The sequence below is a fragment of the Hirundo rustica genome, chromosome 3, assembly GCF_015227805.2.
Source record: "Hirundo rustica isolate bHirRus1 chromosome 3, bHirRus1.pri.v3, whole genome shotgun sequence".
Lineage (NCBI taxonomy): Eukaryota > Metazoa > Chordata > Aves > Passeriformes > Hirundinidae > Hirundo > Hirundo rustica.
The window spans coordinates 112,255,816-112,276,819 of NC_053452.1; the positions used below are offsets into that span (position 1 = coordinate 112,255,816).

Here is a 21,004-nt window from a genome sequence, read left to right on the forward strand (position 1 = left end):
TCACAAACAAGATGTGCTTATTTGCATTTATGTTTATTAATGAAGTTCAGCCAGGGCTTGCTCTTTGATTTGGATGTCTCTGTCTGCCATGGCACTTTTTGCAGTGTAATTAAACCACTTGCCCACACACATAGAAGAGGACACCAAGAAAGGGAGACTTCAAGTTTTATAACTGCTGTTCTGTAACTCACTTATACAAGGATTATAATTCAGGATTTAACATCTCTAAGTGATAGAACAGGCCTGCAGTGTAACATTGTGCTTAACTTTAATGCAAGGAGAACTGCAGATTTAATCCAATGTAGGATTTTGCCCAATAAACTTTGGTGCCTCGGGTGCCCGCTGGAGATGTTTTACCCCAGACTTTCCAAATTTTTTTCCCAAATAAAAATTTAGCCTCAGCCCACTCAAAAATCACAGCTGTTTCTTTCTCCTGCCAAGATTATTCTTTCTCATCATGCTACAGCTGTGAAATTACGCACTAGTGTAAATTGTTAACTGGAAACCCTTTGTAGCTGAGGTGTCTGTTCAGAAGTCTTGGTGTGCTAATCTACTCTGTTCTCTCCTTGAGGAGTACTCACACATCTTCATGTTTGGCTGGGACTTGTTTCTGTAAATCATAGAATCACAGACTGGGGGGGGGATTGGAGGGGCCCTCAAAGATTATCCAGTTCCCACCCTCTTCCATGACCAGGAACACCTTCCACTGTCCCTGGTTGCTCCAAGCCCTGTGCGACCTGGCCTTGGACACTTCGAGGGATGGAGCTTCTCTGGGCAACCTGTGCCAGGCTCACAGCATGCTCACAGGGAGCAATGTCTTCCTGATATCCAATCTATACCTACTCTCTTTCAGTTTAAAGCCATTTTCCTACTCCTAAATTACTAATAAACGCAATTATCTGTCCCTTAAATTGTCCTATGAACTCTTCAGTAAGCTGTCCCATTTCATGGGACCTACTGTGAGGACAGGAATTTTGCTGCCCTTTTCTTGGAGTGGTTCTTTTTGGTCCTTCATAATGACACTGCCTTGGGCTACCGCTTCAGAAGAGAAATGGGACCAGAAACAAAGGGAGTAGAAAATGGATGATTTTTCATGAAATTTGAGGATTTTCTTGGCCAAGTTCCCTTGTGCCATGCTGGATTTTTAAGCTGTTATTTTTTCCTTCTTTCACCAATCTAAGGCCAAATAATGATGTTGCTTTTAGGCAACTTACAGCAGTGAACACTGCCTGTCTTTTCTGCTTCATTGTGACTCCTTTCAGATTGTTGGAAAAAAAGCCTGCCTTCATTGATTAAATAATGATAGCGTTGCCAGAGAGGATCCTGTGTCACAATCCAGTGTGCTTTGACGAATTGAAGAAGCAACATTTCCAAGGATGCATTCCTTTATAGAGGATGCCTGAGAAGGTTCTTCACAAGATGCCTTCAATGGGGTAGAATCATAGAATGGGTGAAATTAGAAGAGGTGTTAAAGATCTGGTTCCAACCCCACTCTCCCATGGGCAGGGATGGACCCACCTGGTCAGGGTAGGGCTGGGAAGTGAGGACTAAGAAGCAAAATCATCACAACTCTCCCTTATATGGGAGCAGGTAGTAAGAGTCTGGGCAAGATGAAGGTCATGTTTCTGCTTTCACACTGTCACAGCCTGTGCAGCCTCTGGCTCTGGTTGGCAGCAGGCTGTCCTGCTACCTTCAAGGAGGTCCGAGAAGAGGAAAAAAAGTCGTGTCATATCAAGGAGAAGGAAGAGTTTCTGTGAGAGCTAGATTTAGCCAGATAAGGATAGATAACTTTTCAGGGAATGGAAGCCATTCTGGGAAGGCAAACTGTCTAATTTGTGCCCGGTTAGGTGATTCCTTTCCATGTCTGAAAGGTGGTCCTTTGACCACCCTTGCACATACCAGGTACAGGAAGAGGCTGACAGAACTTCAACCATAGCAGAGACTCAGCCCACAGCAGGAAAAGTCAAAGCACAGCCTGGTAGTAAATTTTAAGAGAGAACACACAGAAAATTTGGATGCAGTAGATACTTTTGCAAAAAGGGCTCCAGGAGGAACCATGGGCTTATGTTATCTTTTGACAGCAAGACATATCCAGCAAAATGGATACAGCTATTTTAATCCCACATCAAGAGCCTGCATCATCCTCTATCTGCAATTCTGAGCCAAATAATCATATTTAAAAAAAAATAAAATGTGGATGCTGCCAAAGTGGCATAAAGCACCCAGAAGTGTCATCCAAACCCTCTAAATTATCTCCAACCACATTAAATGTCTGCCACATACATCTAAACTCCTGCAAGGGCACATACACATGTGAGTTTTATGAAAAACATCTTGTTGTTTCTCTTCATGATTCTTGGCATGTAAAGATCTGTCTTTCAGTATCAAAAATTCAGCTGTATAGATCTTAAAGATATCTGGTATACTCAGAAAGATGGGATTTCTGTAAAATACTTTTGCTTTCCATAAAAGCGTTTTGGAGGTTAACCTTTATTATCTAGTAATGTATCAAAATGAGAATGAAGTGTTATCTTGTTATGGAATGGGATGAATCAAACTCTCTCCTCTGAAATACTGAGTTCCAAAACAGTTACCTTTATGCTGAGGTTGAAGGTACAGATGGTTTCTAGGTAAAATGGTTCAGTTTATGGCTAAATTCCGTAATGAAATATACATATATCAAAATCACTTTGTCTGGCTTGGGAAGGAAAAAATGTGTTGTTTTCATTATTGCTGAACTTCATAATGGCTTCAGGAATTTTGTTGGTCCTATCCAAAAAAAGTGAACTTCAGGCAGAGATTAAAGCAGAGGAAGTTTCAGCCCAAGGGCAAATGTTTCAGAAAGTTTAAAGTATGTGAAAGGGGGAGTGAAGTAGGAAATAGTTTTCAGTCCTAACTATAGCCACACTTGTTATAATATATCACTAAATATAGACCAGTGGGTGTGCCCAGTTCTCCAAAGGTGTTATCCTGCCTGCCATGAAACTGGCTTCTGAAATGACCTTTGCAGGGATATAACTGACTGCGCAACACTTCCCATGTTGGAAAATGTTAAACTTCATTATTTCCCAGGTGAGCCCAGCCAAGCCCAACTTTGCTTCACAAACAAAATTCCTTTCGCAAAATTCAACCTTTTATCTTTCATGTAGATCCAGCTTTGTACTCGGGATCATTTGTCTCCAAGCAAACTGCACAGTAGTCCTGAATATTTTGTTTATGTGTTAAAGGTTGTCACTTGGGTTATAAAGCCCTGTGAAACTATTGGGGTCAAGCAGCTAAAAACATTACTTTTGCATCGACTTCCAAATGCCAGCCATAATGGTTTGGGCAAGCTGAACATCCAAACTGCCTTGGACTCTTTGCTTGTGGTTGTGGGAATATATTGGATCCTTTCAAAATTATTGGCTAGTCTGTTTTGGGCATTTCATGTTTGAGTATAGAGTCTTTGGATTTATTTTGTGTTTTGTTTGTGGTGATACTGTCATGCCTTGGCTGTATATCCCAAAGCTGATGTTCTGCTCTTCGACTTTAATGCCATATGCTGCTAGATCTCCAGACTGAAGTATGGTGTTAATGTAAAGGATGCTGTAATGAACATCTTGTACATATTTCCTTTTGCATATTCACTGTCTGTAAAATGTCTCTCTGAATACATCCTTGCTGGTTTTGAAATGATTTCTTTACAGTTCAGTATAAATGCTATTTATATCCAAAGATGTTTGAGGTTATCCTTTACTCCTAATGTTACTCTAATTCTAGTTTAAGAGAGGAGAAATTGATCTGGCTGAAATTAATTAGGAAATTGGTAGAGCCACTAAAAATGGTGGATATATATGGCATTTCCTAAGGGCTTCAACTGAAGAGGTACAAAATAAATCCGACCAAGCACCAACGGTAATGAAATAGTTGACTACATTTTCATTTTTAAAACAGGATGGCTGCTGAAGGTGAACCAAATAAAGCAAAGCTATTTAAACTCCTTTGCTTTTTTAAAGATACTGTTAATAGAAAAAAAAAGGTTTTTTTAAACTGAGACTATCTCCTTACATTATAGGGTTTCCAGTGACATTAAAAGGTAAAGTTTCCCATATTGATTCAGAAAGAGCTGTTAAAAATGCATGAAAGGTATTTTAGGGAGACAGTGTCACAGGGTCTTTTAAAATTATTTTCTCAAGTGCTGCTTAATTCCTGCACTTCTTTGCCATTGGAAACACATCATCCAGGTTACAATATATGGGATATCAAATTATTTCCTACTGACCAGAGAGTCTTTAGGATTAATTTGGGATTGGAGTGGTGGGGATTATACCAGTGTCTGTTTATATAACTTGAGACTCAGACTATAAATTAAGTTTGGAAAACTGCAATTATTCAATAATTTATAGAGTATTCAGGCAGTTTAGAAATTATTCTTAAACACGGTGAATAGAGAATACGTGCTTATAAAGGACAAACAGATTCAGCATAAAGGTGTATTTTTGGCCTCATCTATATTGCAGGCAATTAACAAAGGAAGATGTTACATTTTTGCCTATCTCTTGCTCTCCTGAAATAGTCACTAACCACTTGCTAACCACACTGATTTTTTAATAGACAAAGTGGTTGCTTACAGCTTCCCCACCAGAAATGTTCAGATTAAGTACACTATTAGATTGCAGCCAGAATAGCCTACAAAACAGGAAGAAAGCCTTGCCTTTCTCTTTGCCTTCTTCCCTTGTTTAAGCTGATGTGATAATTCACTACAGATTTTCTCTTTCCCTAACAGAGTGCCTACCGCAGGAATGGGATGACTTTTCTTGCCTGCTGATGTGGATGTGGCTGCAGCAACAGGAAAGACAGTATTATATTAAGGTGATTTTCTTTTCCCCTCCATGGAAGGAAAAAAAATACAAGCTCCAATGTCTCCATGTACCAGTGAGTGGGCTGGTTTGTTGTGACTATCTGCTGGCTGTCTCTGTCTCTTTTTCCAGCCCCCTCAATCATTATTCTTGTTTACTAGCTGGAACATTTAGCTAATTAATGGCAGGATGTTTGGGATAGGGTGTAGGTGGACAAGAATGCAGCTCAGACAATGCTGGAGTTTGCAGGGGACTTTCTGACTGCCATGTAATTTTTATTTAAGTGTCTGGAAGTCTGTATATTCTTCAAAAGATGTTTTTTGTGAAGCAGAATGGGGCAGGAAAAGGCCAGAGATAGACTGGGTTGTGTTGGTTTATTAGGTTGTATAAAGGTTGTGTAGTTTTCTTTGCAATTTTTACCCAAAGGAAAAGTATTTCCCTCTATTTTCCACTAATTTCCGCTTGTTTCTCTCAATTAATGTAAGTGTTCACAGAGTATAACCCAGTTTAATCCAGTGAGGGGATTTTGATGACAACCATACCAAGTTTGGATGCAAAGATATTCAGAAAAAGTTCAGGTAAACTAAACTTTACCAGTTAGAGACTTGGTTTTTTGTAGACCCAAAGATGAGCAAAGTACTCACACCCAAATTTTTAATATTGGCATCTCCTAAGGTTTGAGCCATCATTCTCCAAAGTCAAAGAAAGCCTTTGCAGTGACTTGGCACTGGATTGGATCCCTATTTGGAAAAATACATTCTAAAGTGTTTCAATGCCTGTGTCTGTCTCAGTGGTTCTAGGCAAGGGCTTAACGTTGTGTACTTGCTCAGCGTTTGCTGCAGGAAGCAGATGCTGTCCCTGTTGTTGACAAAGGCAGCATTACTGTTGGATTTGGTTAAAGAAGAAACCAGCTCTTTTTGCCTTTTTTTTTTAAAATATATTTTAGCTAACATTGTTTGTTTTCAAGATTATTATTTTATTTTTTTTTTAAATCTCAGTCCCTGCCTCTGTGCTTGTTTCTATCCCTTTGCTCCTCCAGCCTATGCTGGCTTTACAAACACATTCATTTCTTCCTGTAAAAACTGTACAAATATAGAGCTAACCACGATAATGCCTGAGCAGAGAAAAGGGTTCCTGCTTCAGCCCTTCTCCAGGATCTGTTGGCACATCCTGCTGCTGTCCCTGTGGTAGCCACAGGTCAGGGGTCTTCTTCAGCTGCCCTGAGCTCAGGATTGGAATCCAACTTAAACCTCAGGTTAACACAGAACACTCAAGGGATCAAGAGAACAGCAAAGTATTTTATGTAGTGCAGCCATCCTCCTCCTTTGTGCTTAGTATGTGAGGTCTTAATTTTCACTCCTGCTCTGTGCTCTTGAGGTCATTTGTAGGTGGTTTCGTTGTCCTGCTCTTCTGGACCTGCTTGCAAAATCTTTAAATATACATGTATTTTTTAAATAAATGGGAAAAAATGTCTCTATGTAACCAAAATATTGTAAAAGTGAACGTCGTGCGTCCGATATTGCTGCCGTTCATAAATTGCTTTTCTCTTTTTTCTGCTTACGCTTCTGTTTTCTGAAAGTTTTCTGTGTGTAAAGGACTAAAAGTAATGTGTACAATGTATTAAATGAGGGAAGGGGGAAGTTTTCTGATGTTCCATTTGTGCGTCTTGAAATATATGATTAAACTTTCCTTTTTATCATCACTCTTTATTTTTGTTGGCATCCTTAATCATGGAAAATTATATGCTTGCTGTAAACATCCAGGATCTTTTAAAAGGACACCAGCATTTATTGTATTTAGTTTTGAACTGCAGGGATACAGACAGAAGAAACCATTTCAGGGACTGGGTACTGGAATCAAAATTCCTTCTGTTGCTGTCTCTCTCCCAGATTTTACATTTTAAAATATGCATAAGCAGGAAAAACACTGGCACTTATTTTTTACTGGTCTCCTTAAAGTCCCAGAGAATGAAGACTCAACATACATTTCTCTCAGAAATATGACAGATCATGTTTTTGTTGGTCTGCTGTGTGTTTGTCTATCTTGAACAGCCTGACAGGCAATTATTTATAAAATCTGGGTTTGCCCAGTAAACCCATATAATAACCTTTCACTTCTCTGCACAAGTCAGGGAGCTGAATTTAGAGTCAAACAAGGTATGTTGTGTCTCCCTATCTTGGTCTAACCCAGTTTATTCTTATTTTGGGAAGTAATCACTATTTTTTCTCATCTTCAGAGTTTGCTTTAACTCTGTTTAAAACAAAAATGCAACCAGTAATACTTGTGCTGCACTTGGAATGTTTCTTAGCACCACTTCCCATGCTGCAGAAACAGAAATGTATGTTTAGGCTGGTTGTACACATTTTTATTATATATAAAATTCAGCTTGAGATTCAGTTAATGGCTGCATATGAATAGTTTTACACTTCTGTAATTCCAACTTGCAGATCGTTTCTATTCTTATATTTATAGGTATTCTTATAGGTACTGAATCAGGTTATGTTGATTATTTCACGTTAGTTATCTGAAGAAGGGAAACTTCACTTTCAGTAGGAATATGACTGTATATCATATACGGGAGTGTGAGTTTTGCTCTCAGCTCAGTGCCTGCCTTGCTCTGTGGTTATACTGCCTCGTTTTTCAGTTTTTCTTCCAGCCATCCACAAATAGGGATAATAATTCAGCTTAAAACTTGTCGGAGGTGAGGGAGCCGCAACACAAATTTCTAGTTAAGCTTTATCTCATTTCCTGGTCCATCCTCTGTCCGTCTTTCCTCTGATAAAATCAAATCCTGTAAAAGGCTTTTTTCTTTGTCTGGAAATTGGGAGAAGCTGAGAGCACTCCAGATATTTCACCAGAGACACTCAGGACCCTCCAAAATGTGCCTGCCCCAGGTTTTCAGAGCTCACTTCTCTTTGTCAAGTGTCCATCTCACTGAGGGGGGAAGTACAAAAAATGTGTTTTGGCATTTCTTGGGTGTGGATGAACCTTTGTGTTGCATTAAGGTTCTGCCATCAGCCATGTGTTGATCTCATAAAATGATTTATAGTTTCCCGTCCAGCTCATAGAGAATGTCTCAAGGTACATAAACACTTCTAATCATAAATTCAGAATAAATAGATAATGACATTAGTCACAAGTCCAAACTCTAGCTGAACCTTAAACAGTTACAGGGTTCGGGGTGTTTTTGCCTGAATGAATCATCTTGTCCAAAGCTGGGCTTTTTATACTTCTGCTATATATCTACCCTGTGCAGCAGTGCAGCCAGGGAAATGCAGTGGTGGCATGCATTAAATCCAGGTTTATTCAGAGGGCACAGAGCCAGCACAAAGCAGCGAAGCCATCCCTGAAGGAATTGAATGTAAATTTGATGGTTTAAATAAGGCCAGATGCCTTAAAAAATATTTTGAAAGCTGTATCTTTAATGTAGCTCAACTTTTTTCTTTTTTTGCTTGAGATAATGATATTGCCTTTACAAAATAATAAGAAAAAATAGTTCTCATCTCTTGTGGGGAGACAAAAATCAGATATTTTGGCTTCTATACATCACTGAAAATCTTGGCAACTATTGAAACAAAGTTTCAGAAGGCAGATGGCTGCAAATTTGAAGTAAACCTTCATATTTTACTGTTAAAAGCTTTTCAACTGTCTAGAGAGTGCTCTGAGACAGTACATTAATAGCCCTTCTCAGTAATCAAGCTCCACTATACTTATATACTGTTTTTCTTAAACAAGATAGATTAGTAGTGAAAGATGGAAAGATAAATAAGGAAAATAACTAAAATTATAATAATACAGTTTCATTTTACATTTTATAGTCCTCTTCAATATTTGTGATTGATAATTCATCTTAATTCCTATCAGACAGAAGTATTGGCACAAGAATCTTATATCAATATCTGTGTATTTCTGGACTTGTCTTCATCCAGATGCTTTGCAAATTTTTCTTACTGGCTTGGTGAAGGTGTGATCTGTCAATCTTTGGTCTTTGTATGACTTTGATTACTGTAATGTCTGAATGCCTTGTGGGTTTCCTTGTGTTTATGCCTACAGCACAATTTTACAATAATGTGTTGTTAGCTCCATTCCTTCTGGGGAAAGGCTGAGTGATGTGCCACATGTTGGGAGACCTGGAATGGTACAGAAACCTGGATTTCTCAAATCCATAATGATGCTCTCAGTTCTGAAATATCTTCCCTCTGCAGTGAAAGCAGTAGGTGTGTCAGAGAGCACATAACCCAGCCCTGCAGGTTGGGGGAGAAAGGGACAAAGGCAGTATCCACCTGGACCCACAAGAGGAACTGGATGTGGAAGAATGCAACCACACAATCTGGATCTGATCCAGGGCTTGAGACTTTGAAAACTTCTGGCTGAGATGTGCCATGGGCACTTGGTGACCCCATGCAGAAACACAAAAGATGAGTTTTCACCGTAACATGGACTGTGGGACACCTTCTTTCCTCCAAACTATGCTGGACTTCTGAAATCACCATGAGAGACATACTTATTACAAAAATCCTGCTTTGGCACTGCCTGAGCATTCTTCATCTCCTCCCAAACTGCCTTTGCAGAGTGCATCAGAACACAAAGAAATTAGAGGAGAAACACAATTGAGAAATGTAAATGCCCTCTTTTAAATGGAGCAGCAGCTGCAATGGGTGTTGACAAAGATAAAATAAAATGTTAATTTTTAGTAGATGAACTGGGTCTGAACCCAATAAAATGCCGCTGAAGTGTGGTGGCTGATCTCCATTCTCTAACTGGAACTGGAAGAAGAGAAGGTGTGAGGTATCAGAAGCGGTAGCGAGATTCAGATAGTCAGCAGTCAATAACTGGCTCAAACCAGTTCTGTTCAGCTCTCATTTCCCTAAGTATTTAATTAATCTACAAAACAAACAAAAAAATCCTCCAAAGAAACTATTGCCTTTCTTGTACTGACACGATTTCTTCAGATCTGCAAATGAAATGGCAGCAACTGTGTGTCAAGCCGAGGTGAAAACAAATCTGAAATATCACTGCAGAAGGAGAAGGAAGGTGTTTAGAGGAGGGAGGCTCCAGCTGAGCTTCCCCCTGAGCTCCCTTGTTCAGATCGTGTGTCTGCTGATCAGCAGTGCCTAAATCTGCTGCTCATGCACAAATTTTGTTGTAGCTTCAAATGAACAATTTTAGCAAACTAGATGTGATCTGTCTAGTGTTCTCCATGTCAGCTTGCCCTTACGTTAATATTAAAAGAATTTATACTCTTCTGTTTTGGAATGGTATCAACATAGTCCTAAATTTTCACTGCTCAGCAGATTTTTGTGTAGACCGAACACAAATAAATGGAAATAATTATTAAGGAATGCTTTGAGCACCTGGGAAAAGGTCTTTGGCAGTCAGTTTCTCCATGGTAGGTGCTGCTTTTATTCATCTTCTCTGGGATGGTGGCAAAACTGATACATAGCTCTTGTAGGGCTTGAACTTGTACGGCAAACAGTCGATGTCAAACTCGAGGTCTCCCTCGAACTCATGAGCATCCCACTTGTCTCCTCACTTTGTAAACCAGGCACAAGCCCAAGATGAAAATATTATGGATTCTTCCATTGCAAGATCAAGAACCACAACACTGAATATTCCAAGGTAAGGCAGAATAACCTTGAATGACTGGGCTCAGCAGCAGGTCGCTTAGGAAAAAATTCTTTTTATCATGTTTGAAAATCATATCATTATTATTTCCACACTTTGGCAGTGAAATAGTTGAGGATAGTTAATTTTCATGTGCGGTCAACTTTCAGAGCTGATACAGTGGTAAATAGCTCTCCATCATTCTGCATCTGTTTTTTTTACTAGTGGGTTAAAAACATTGCCTTAAAAAAGGGCACATGTATTTTGGGGCAGAGTCTGAGTTGGTTGCTTTTATTCACAGTACCCAAATAAATAAGTGTAGCCATCTAAGCTAGTCCACCTTGCTCCATTGGCCACCCTTTGCAGGTTACAGTCCTATCAAAGTTATGGTACTGAAGATAAAATTTGGTAAAAGCAGCCAAACTTTAGAAATTTTTGGTCAATGTCCAAACCTTCCCAGTTTTTATCATGGCTGGTTTTCATAGGAGCTTTTTTTTCAGTGTTGAAGTTGGGCTTGTAGATGATGCTGGATTAATTTGTATTTTGTTGAGGCTTGTTTTATTTGCACTTAGGTATGTAATTGTGGTGCATACTCTGAAGGGATTTTACATCTTCATTCGTTTCTTTGGTGGTCTTGAAGGAAGGGCGAAATTAATGCCACTCGTAAAGAGCCTTTTATTAAAACTTTATTCACAGGTGAGAAGAAGTAGCATAGAAAATGTATTAATTTTTATGCATATATATTAAATAAATATGAATATATATGTAGTAATATTTTTCATGAAGATTGAATTCCAAAAACCATCTCTACTTTTTAAATCCAAAAGCAAACATAACCCCATTTTGTTACCTCCTTCTCTCTGCAGTGAAAGTGGTTTATCTTTGTAAAGATAAAAGATTTTTATTTTGTGGAAGTAATTTCATTGTAACCTTTGGTTTCTTTGCTATCTGTCATTTTTCTCTTGCACAAAGTTTAATGTAATACTGTGAATCTTTAAGAAATTGTGAAACCTCCTGAAGTTTCAGAAAAAACATCTTTGACCAGTATGAAAAAGGCATTTTTGAATCTGCAAATTGTTGGAATTTTTTTCTTTGTTAACGGTTTGTTGAAGGTTTTTGAAGTCCAAAAGAATGTGGTTTGAGAGGGAGAGATCTCAAAGAGCTGGGACAGAGTTGTTAGAGCCAGACACTGCAGAGATACCTCTTTGCTCTCTTAAATTGGTCTGAAATGTCCTTATATTTTACAGTACATGAGTTGTGCTCTTGGCTGCCATTTCCTTCCTGCAGCCTCCCAAAGGTAAGTGGATTGTGCCCTCTGGGGGCTCTCCACTGCTTTAACTTAAATTTAAGTGTGGTGTGGTTTTTTTCTTTTCTTTCTCTCATTCTTTCTTTTTCTCTTTCTTTCTTTAGCTTTAAATGTCACATCGATTTTTTCCCTCTCCTTGTGTCTTATGAGGGAAGAAATTTATGGCCTTTTTACATCAGGAAGTCTAGCTTTTCCTGACGTTTTATTGCTTTGAATATTTGAAACATTTCAATCCCAGACAATAAATATTACATGATTATTGTTTTCATATGGATAGGCTATTTCCCCCTGTTTTTCCTGTCCAACGTTTTACTAGCATGTGACACCCAAAAATTTATGGATACTAAAACCATTACTATTCAACTTTGCTGGGAGGGTCAGAGATAGTCCCTCAATTTGCATGGGTTTTATATATATATATATATATATATATATATGCATGTATGTATGTATGTATGTATAAGTTTAAATAATCTCATATGTTTTAAATCCTATAGTGATCCAGACTTACATCAGGAAGGAAGGTATGCTTTTTTCCTTAAAAAAAAAGTACTCATGGGTCAAACCTTGTATTCACTGAATTAAATGAGAGCTCTTGAGGCTTAAGTGGTAAAAGCAGTGAGCCCCAGTGGAGCATTTCCGAGGTCAGCAACTGGCAGCCTGCAAGTGCAGAGCTTGGGAGTTTTTGAAAGTTGATGGGATGGTTTATTCCAATCCATAACTTCGAGTGTAGGTTTTCTGCTCACCCAGGTCGGTAAACTGTTGTTCTTGTGGTAGAAAAGATTCCTTGCCAAGTGGGACCCACAAAACCCAGTCTGAGGTTACTCTCTTTGATGCTCTGTTTGGGGAAAGCATCTGGCTCCTCACTGTGCACGAGGAGCGCCAGTTCTGCAGCGCCAGCTATGGCAACCAAGTCTGTCTTGCAGCCCCAGGTTTGATCTGGCAACCAGCAGATAAAGCAGTGTTGCAAATCTCTGGTCAAGTAAGTAAAGGAGTCAGATTAAAAGAGGCACAGGTTCTGCACAAAAGAACTAGATTGGCTTTTTTTTTTCTTCCTTTTTTTTTTTCTTTTTTTTTTTTTTTAATATATTTTTCATGGATAACATGCAGGACCCTGCTGCATGTGTTCCATTAACCATGATAGAATCACAGAATGGATAGGACCTCAAAGATCATCTTGTTCCATCCCCTGCCATGGGCAGGGACACCTTCCACTAGCCCAGGTTGCTCCAAGCCCTGTCCAGCCTGGCCTTGGACATTTCCAGGGATCCAGGGGCAGCCGCAGCTTCTCTGGGAAACCTATGTCAGATCGTCACCACCTTTGCAGGGAAAAATTTCTTCCTAATAACTGATCTAACTCCCACTGTCCCGTCACTCCATGCAGTTGTGAAAAATCCCTCTCCAACTCTCTTGGAGCCCCTCTAGTTACTAGGAGGAGTTTGAAGTTCTGCCCAGGAGCCTTCTATTCTCCAGGCTGAGCAACCCAAATTCTTTCAGCCTGTCAAGAGAGTTATTATAATATTTCAATTATTTCATGTTGATCTTGATTGCAGATCTGTGTCCTAGATAACCAATTAATCTCCCTCTTTCTGGATCAATTGTTTCATCCAAATTAAGTCTGTCCATGTAACTATGAGGAGAGGAATCCTACTATGTTTACAGAAGAGGAAAACTCTGATTGTGGGGACAGCAAACCTAAATACATGTTGTTGGGACACAAGCAAGATCATACCCCTCTCAGGCTGAGTAAAGGTTTGCAACAGGGGTAGGAAAAAATACAATACCTGTCAAAAATTTTCCACTGCAAGAGCATCCATGATCTGGTGACTCTTTTTTCCCTTGCCTTGTGCAGACAAAGGGAGCTGGAGTCTAAATCCATTCAAAAAGAAACACTAGTAAGGACTTGTTTAGAATCTTTTTTAAGCAGTGTTGTGTCTTTACCCTCTCTCCTGTCTCATCCTCTTTTGGGAATGTTGAAAATAACATTCAGCACTGTGCTGCCTTTGTCTGTCCTTTTCCATGTAGTAAACATGGATTTTTCCTTCCCTGTTCCTTACAGACTTTCAGCCAACTCAGCTTTTCCTGTTTACCTCCTTGTCAAAGGTGTCATTGGTGATACCACTCCAAGTCTAGAAATGAGAGGGTTTGCTGCTTTTCCCAACTAGCTGCTGCTCCCTTGGGTTTTACATTGATTTTTCATCATACCAGATTTGGCACATTTACCGATTCATTTATTTTTTAAGGAAAGCAGATGCTTCCCTCACCCCCCACTTACCAACATGCTGAAGGTGAAGGCACTGAAATGGTTTTCAGGAGACCTGGGCTCCTATCCAGACCTCTCAGTGCCTCAGTTTATTATCGCTGTATCAATGAATTTTTAGACCCAGTCTTTTAAAAATAGTACTGATAATAATGGTAAGAGGAAGATTGTAGGTCCCAAAATTCAAATTAAAAGATGGTGATAGGGAAGCTGCAATAGCTCTGTGGCTGAAAAACTGACCACCACAGCTTTGTAAAACCAGTTTTGTTCTTGCACAGAGAGAGATGAATCCAGCACAGCAGCTGCTTTATCAAGTGCTGTGTTTGTTTCTTCTGATTTGGAAACCCCAAACATTTTAGTGCCTCGGGAAGACACTGAGTTGTGATAAAGGCAGCTGCTGGCTTAGAGTTCCCTCTGTGGTTAAGACACAATTATTCTAGTCTACACAACAGCAAATAAAAAAATTAAAGTGTGATGTCACGTAGACCCTACATAATTATCAAAACAGACTCTGGTTTAATCTCTCCAGATCTGTGATCTTTGCTGAACAGTAAAGGCATCACACATAAGGTAATACTTGAGGTTTTTTGACTGGTGATATTTATAAATGTACAGCAACATCCTCCTGGAAGCAGCAGCTTCAGGGCTGAAGTCATAATTTCAGGCTTTCATTTATGAAAAGAAGGTGCTGCTTTCAAAACACCACTTAAACCTGTCACAACTAATTCACTGAGGTCTGCCTGACACCATTGTCATGTCTGGAAAACACTTCTGAGGGAAGAAAGTGATCCATTTTTCCACCTACTTCTCCATGAAGCCTACTCAGAAATACTCTTACATTGCTAAGTATGTAGAATCATGGAATCATGGAATGGTTAGGGTTGGAAGGCATCTTGAAGATCACCCAGTTCCAATCTCCTGCCATGGGCAGGAAACCTTCCCACCTTCCTTCCACTATCACAGGTTGCTCCAGGTCCTGTCCAGGCTGGCCTTGGACACTTCCAGGGATCCAGAGGCATTTGCCACCATCGCTGCATTTTCAAGGATCAGCAGCAACATATACCACCCATCTGACCTGAAACTGTCTTGATATTTGGTGTAATTAGAGCATATTCTTAAAGGAAGACTGGAAATAATAATGTTCTCCTGAACTGAAATCTGAGGAATCAGGAGAAAAAAAAAAAAAAAAAAAAAAAAAGCCTGTGGTCAGCTAGGAAGGAAAATAAGTTTGAGGTCTGTTGTGTGGTGCAGAGGGTGCAGCTGCGCTGTTGGGAGGGTGATCTGCAGCTGCCAGCGAGTCGTGCCCTCAGCTAATACCTGTACCCTGGGGTCCCTCACCATTTTATTGCTGCTCTGAAACAGGATGTGCAACTGCTCTGCATTAATACATTATTACAGGTTGGCCAGTGTAAACTCCAGGTGTTGAGAACATGATTTATTCCATTAGTATAAGGTGTTTTCTATGGCCATATTAAAAATTACACTAACTGTTGGGCTTGCCACTGCGCTGTGTGTGGCACATGCCAATTTAAACCTGTCTTTTCCTCTAATTTAAGGATATGTCCTCAGAAGATCTTTAATTGGGGATGGAGTTGCAGATCACAGTACAGCTGTGACCTGTTACCCCCATCTGGCTGTTAATCCCTGCAAAACGCCATCCCCAAAAATGTCAACTGCTACCGAAAGGTCACTGAAGCAGAGACCAAAGAAATTACATTTTTGAGTCCATTTTATATTTAAGTCTCTTTTGCATTACAACTTTACTTTAGGGTGAATTGTGCCTGTAGTGTGATGTGTGGACCCAGTGGCTTTATCTGTAGTGAGTTCACTGTTGGGTGGACCGAACAATTCCATAGAGCTGTAGCAGAGTCCACAGTGTTTCCTCTGGGTCCCTCTGGGCTTATCCCACAACAGCATCAGCCCTGAGCACTGCTGGGATGAGCAATCACGGGCTCATGTTCCTCCTCACTGGGCTTCCCTCTGTGCAAGACTCAAGGGTCCTGGTCACTCACTGGACTGAGCAGATGGAAATTCAGTCTGATGCTTAAATATTTTGTGTGTGTGTGTAAAGACAGTGCAGTGATTTCACTTCCGTATGATTGCCAAAACGCTGAGATTACCCATCTGAAAACCCCCAAACCGTATGGGTGGTGAGGCCTTGGCACAGGTTGCTCAGAGAAGCTGTGGCTGCCCCTGGATCCCTGAATGTGTCCAAGGCTAGGCTGGATGGGGCTTGGAGCAACCTGGGATAGTGGAAGGAGTCCCTGTCCATGGCAAGAGGTGTTGGAAATAGAGGATTTTTAAGGTCACTTCCAACCCAAATCACTCCATGATTCTCTGATTTCTGTGCTATCTGCCCTCTGACTGTTTCTTGGGGAGGATTTTTCTATTTTCCTTTCCCACTCTCCAGTGCTGGTAACTTTGCTGGGCATTACACTCAGCCCCAGTAAGCCAAAGACCCAACTTAAATTACTAATGCAGCTCAGAAAAGGTCAAAATCATTCTTTTGCAGAAATCCTCATCAGCTCACCTGCCAGAAGATGAAAGCAGAGGGGCTGGGTCAGGAAGGTCACATCAGACACAGTGTGGGTTGCAATATTTGATGCCTTTTTATGTGGTTTTCCAGTCCTTCATGCCTCGTGTCCACACTACTTAGATCCAAATTCTTGATGTAGAGCTGGTTTCAGATGACCTTGGGGAAATCCCAGAGAAGAGGCTCAGGTCTGCACATGACCCAGGTTCGTGCCCTTGGCTAAACTGCAGCTTTTTTCCTGGCTGCCTTTCAGTAGCATCACACAACCACAGTACCTCCTAGAAAAGTTCCAGTCTTTCCTGATGTAAACTAAGCTCCTGTGTTTTAGGCAACTTGAGAGTGGATTATCTCTGTGTGCTGCACTGAGCTACCAGCCCCCCACACCAAGAGATGCTGATGCTCAAAGCCCGGCCAGAAGCATGTCAAGCCTCAGGGCATCATTCAGATGTACACAGAAAGCTCTTAGCAGCCCTGCCTGTCTTAAGCAGAGTCCCTTAAACCTGTTTTTCCTGGCAAAGGTTTATCCAGCCTGTGTTTAAAGACCCCCAAGGATGGAGATTTCACAGTCTTGAGTCCACTGATGTTATACATCCTCATAAATTTCTTTCCTATCTGGTTTGAATTTTTTTTCTTTTTTTGCAGCGATGTAAAGGCTTTCCTTATCCTAACAGTGAGGACAGATTGTACCGGTGTGCTCTGGAGCAGCCTTTTCTGTGCTCAAAGGCACTTCCCACCAAGGCTCTCTTTTGGCTAATAAATGTAACTCGATCAATCTGTCCTCCCAGGCTGCACTTTCTGGCTTTTCCAGCACTGCTTTCTGTTTTGACAATGAGCCATTGATAACTGCTCTCTGGGTGCACATATCTGCAGCCTTGTCCCCACTCTCTAGCAACTTTATCTAGACCCATGTTTCCCTCACCTGATTAGGAAAGTGAATATGAGACAGTGTCAGAAGTCTGCAAGTGCCAATGATGAATCTATTGCCTTTTCCTTCACCCTAAGGCTTGTTACCTGTCACAGAGGTCCCAAAACAAGGGTTCAAATGGCCTCCAAAAATCACACTTTGTGTAGAGTCAGAGAGTAGACAAAGGATTAGTTAAAAGCAAGGATTATTCAGACTTGTGGGTGAACTGGGCAGCAGAAACATTGAGGTGCTGAAGTCATGGGGAGGGGCACCCTGACCTGCAAGAGGTGGACCATGTCTTCCCAGTATCCCATTTTCCCATTTTCTCACTTGTGATAGGTCAGTGAATGCTGACAGACAGCACTTGCAGCATCCAACTTTCCTGATTCCCACTGTAAATGAGCTTTTTGTCATGCTGATAACCAGGTATTTTCCCTGACTTTGCCCAGCAGGTGAACTGGAAAGAATATTGCTGACAGTGAAATTAAATTAATTTCTAGTGATTATTTAATGTCTATTTTAATTTTATCTCAGGTTTTCAGCTTTGACTGTGTTGTTACTACATGCATGAAGAGAGCCAGAGTGCTCTCATCCTGTGATCCTCCTCCTGATCCAGATAAAAGAGCTTCATCAGTTTAATTTCCAGTTTTTAATTTCTTGCACTCTAATCCTTGGAAGACCAGGCATAGCATGCATGGGAATGAGATTTGTGGCTCCTGGGCTTCTTTTCCAGCTCTCTCCAACTTCATCAGTGTTACCATCACCTCTGCTCACCTCAGTGACCCCACCTGGAAACTTACCATCTTGCTTGGTGCATCCCTTGCTCTCAAGGCAGTTTTCAAAAGGTGAAGAAATCATCATCCCAATTTGTTAGATGGAGAAACTGAGGCCCAGCAAAGGGAAATGACTGCCATTCTTGTCTCCATGCTCAGGGGCTTGTCCACCAAACCAGACAAGTGCTGGGGTGGAAATAAATATTCCTCCTGATGACTGTGGTCTCTGTGGTCGGGGCTGAGGGTCGAAACGTTTGCACAAGGCCTGCACGCAGAAACCACAGAATCCCCCACAGCTCCACTGCACTTTATTAAAAGTCACTGCTTCTGTGAAAAATGGGGTTTATAAGAGTTAGGTGCCTTAATTATAAAGTCATGTGTGTTTGAATGACTTCTTCCCTGCTAACCGTTTGTGACAGCCTACAAATGTGAAAAGTATTACCAAGCCTATTTTTAACATGGCTATGGAGAGGCTGTAGTAGGGGAAAACCAAATCCTATAAGATCCTGGTGAGAAAGATGAGTGATTCGTTAAATATGGTTAAGGTTGCCTGAGTTTAGCACCGATGCTGATAATATCCAAAAGACAGGAGATGCGGGAGTCCTGTGGAAGCAACTGGGTGTTAAATAAGTGATAGGAGGAAGGGATAAATTTTCCCTTTGGAAGTGGCTGAATGGTCACTGTATGAAGATAAAAAATGTACTCAGAAGGGTGCTGGCCCATGTCACAGTGTGTAGGTTCTACACATGTTTCCCACAGAGCTGTCACCAGTCAAGAATTTATTCCATCCTGTTCTTTATCAGATAATTTGCCCTCCAATGGGGGACACAAATTGCTCAATGCTTTGTAGAACTGAGTCCCTTAATGTTGTTTCTCCAAGGGTTGTGGCAAACCTGAGGCTTGAAGCATCATCTTTGTCACCAACCTTTAGCCACAGTCTCTGCAGGGGAAGAGAAAAACACACATGATCCCTCTGGCAGACTCATTCCTGCATCCAGTAATAAGGGTTTCACCTTGTAACAGGCAGAGACACTGGAGAAGGAGAGCAGGCCAAAAGCAACATTAATGTTGGAGCAGTAAGTGTCACACTTGGTTTTAAAGGAAATATTCCACATAGGAGGAGACAGAGAGAATAATGCTCTTAATTGGTTAAAAGATAAAGAATAAGGTGTGGAAGTGAGTCTGGTTCCGTCCCCGCTCCGGGCGGGAGATGACCTCCGGCTAGCTCTGGTCAACACAGCCACAGATGTTCCCAGTCCGGGGGGCACGCAGGCTGTTACCTGCTGGGTCGGCTTCTCAGCTGGACCAAATAGTGTCATAACAGCAACGGCAGCAGAAGAAAAGGCTGGCTCTCAGCTTTGCAGGTTAAAAGATGTTTATTAGCTGAAGAGCTGAGGAGCAGAGAGGCTGAGAGCTCTGAGCTGAGAGGATTTGAATCTCCCTCCTCCACCTTATGAGCGGGGGAGGGGTTCCAGGGGGGTTACAACAAGACAACAAATCAGGGGATTCAGGGGGTAACAAGGTGTGCCCACCCCCAAGCCTTGGACCACTAAAATCCAGTGCTAAAGGAATTCCCCCCCAGGGGACCTAGCACCTGAAGCCCTTTCCCTGAGATTTCACAATCCGGGAGGGACCCCTGGAGTGATAGACAGGCTGCCCCAGAGAGGGAGGGTGGGCAGGGGGGATGTTACAAGTCAGGTGAGGAGTGGGAGGACTGACACAAAACACCTTATTATACAGACAACACAAAAGGGATACAGAATTGGGGATACAGTGAAATGAACCATAACATAAACCTCTTATAAAAACCTAATAAAACAGTTCTGCACCACCACATGGAAGATGGATAAAAAGATGACATACCTTTGGATAAAAGATTTATTGTGGGTTATATTTGAGTTGATGGACACCATTTTGAGAATTTCCTCTGATCAAATATATAATTAGTTTTAAATCTAGCCCTATGATTCTTCCTCCTTCCATGATTTCGTATGGGATTATGCAGACCTTAACCTAGGTGTAAGGTCTACAAAAAGTACTACTTCATGCCTGGATAAATCATCTAAGTGCTAAGCAGCAATACAAAATTTCCACCTTCCTTTAACTGTGTTTTATCCTCATTTCTCCCCCACTGTATTTTGTCAATTCTGAGTGATAAATTATTTATGTCTCCCTACCACAGTATCATGAGTATTCTTTGCATATAGCTTGTATTTTAGTTGCTTCTTTACCATCTTAAAAATAAATAAAAGACTCTATTTCCTAGGCCAAGGCAGATTTTACAGACATAACTGTCACATTATTCAAATTACTTTAAAGATAAGGACTGAATTTGACAGTCATGAGATACTTCCCACAGAACTAGGAGCACAGTTAGAAAAAAAATATGTGGCTTGTTTCGTTCAAGAGTTTTCAATTTCTTTAGTTGAGCACCATGAATGTGCCTCTGAAAAGAACCTTTCCTTTTTGTAATGCAGACTGAGGCTGAAGCACATCTTACTCCTTGAAAGAGATTGTTACCAAGCTGTCATGATACTACCTGCAGCCAGACAGAGCAGAATTATAATGTTAGAACTTCATATTACATTTCTCCAGGTGGGGTTTCACCAGAGCTCAGTAGATATAGTGTAATTTCCACCTAAACATTGTTTTTGACAAAAACATGGGACAATGTTCTCAAAGTTGTATTAAAATGTACTTATTTTGTGATTAAACCAAGCCCAGAGCCATGAGGCTTTGACATGTTAAGGCTGGAGTAATTTTTCCTGTTTTCTTTCATGACAGAT

General features: G+C 40.8%; 1 protein-coding gene across 9 annotated transcripts in view; it reads left to right on the forward strand.

Annotated features, from left to right (window-relative positions):
• The window catches only part of SUPT3H (SPT3 homolog, SAGA and STAGA complex component), a 253,554-nt gene extending 247,014 nt beyond the window's left edge, over positions 1–6,540 (forward strand). For all 9 annotated transcript variants that reach the window (XM_040058761.2, XM_040058762.2, XM_040058760.2 and 6 more), the window contains one exon: positions 4,766–6,540. In XM_040058761.2, coding sequence (XP_039914695.1) covers positions 4,766–4,807 — 42 coding nt within the window. In that variant the 3' untranslated portion in view covers positions 4,808–6,540. The remainder of the gene's footprint in view (positions 1–4,765) is intronic.
• Positions 6,541–21,004: the final 14,464 nt, after the last annotated feature.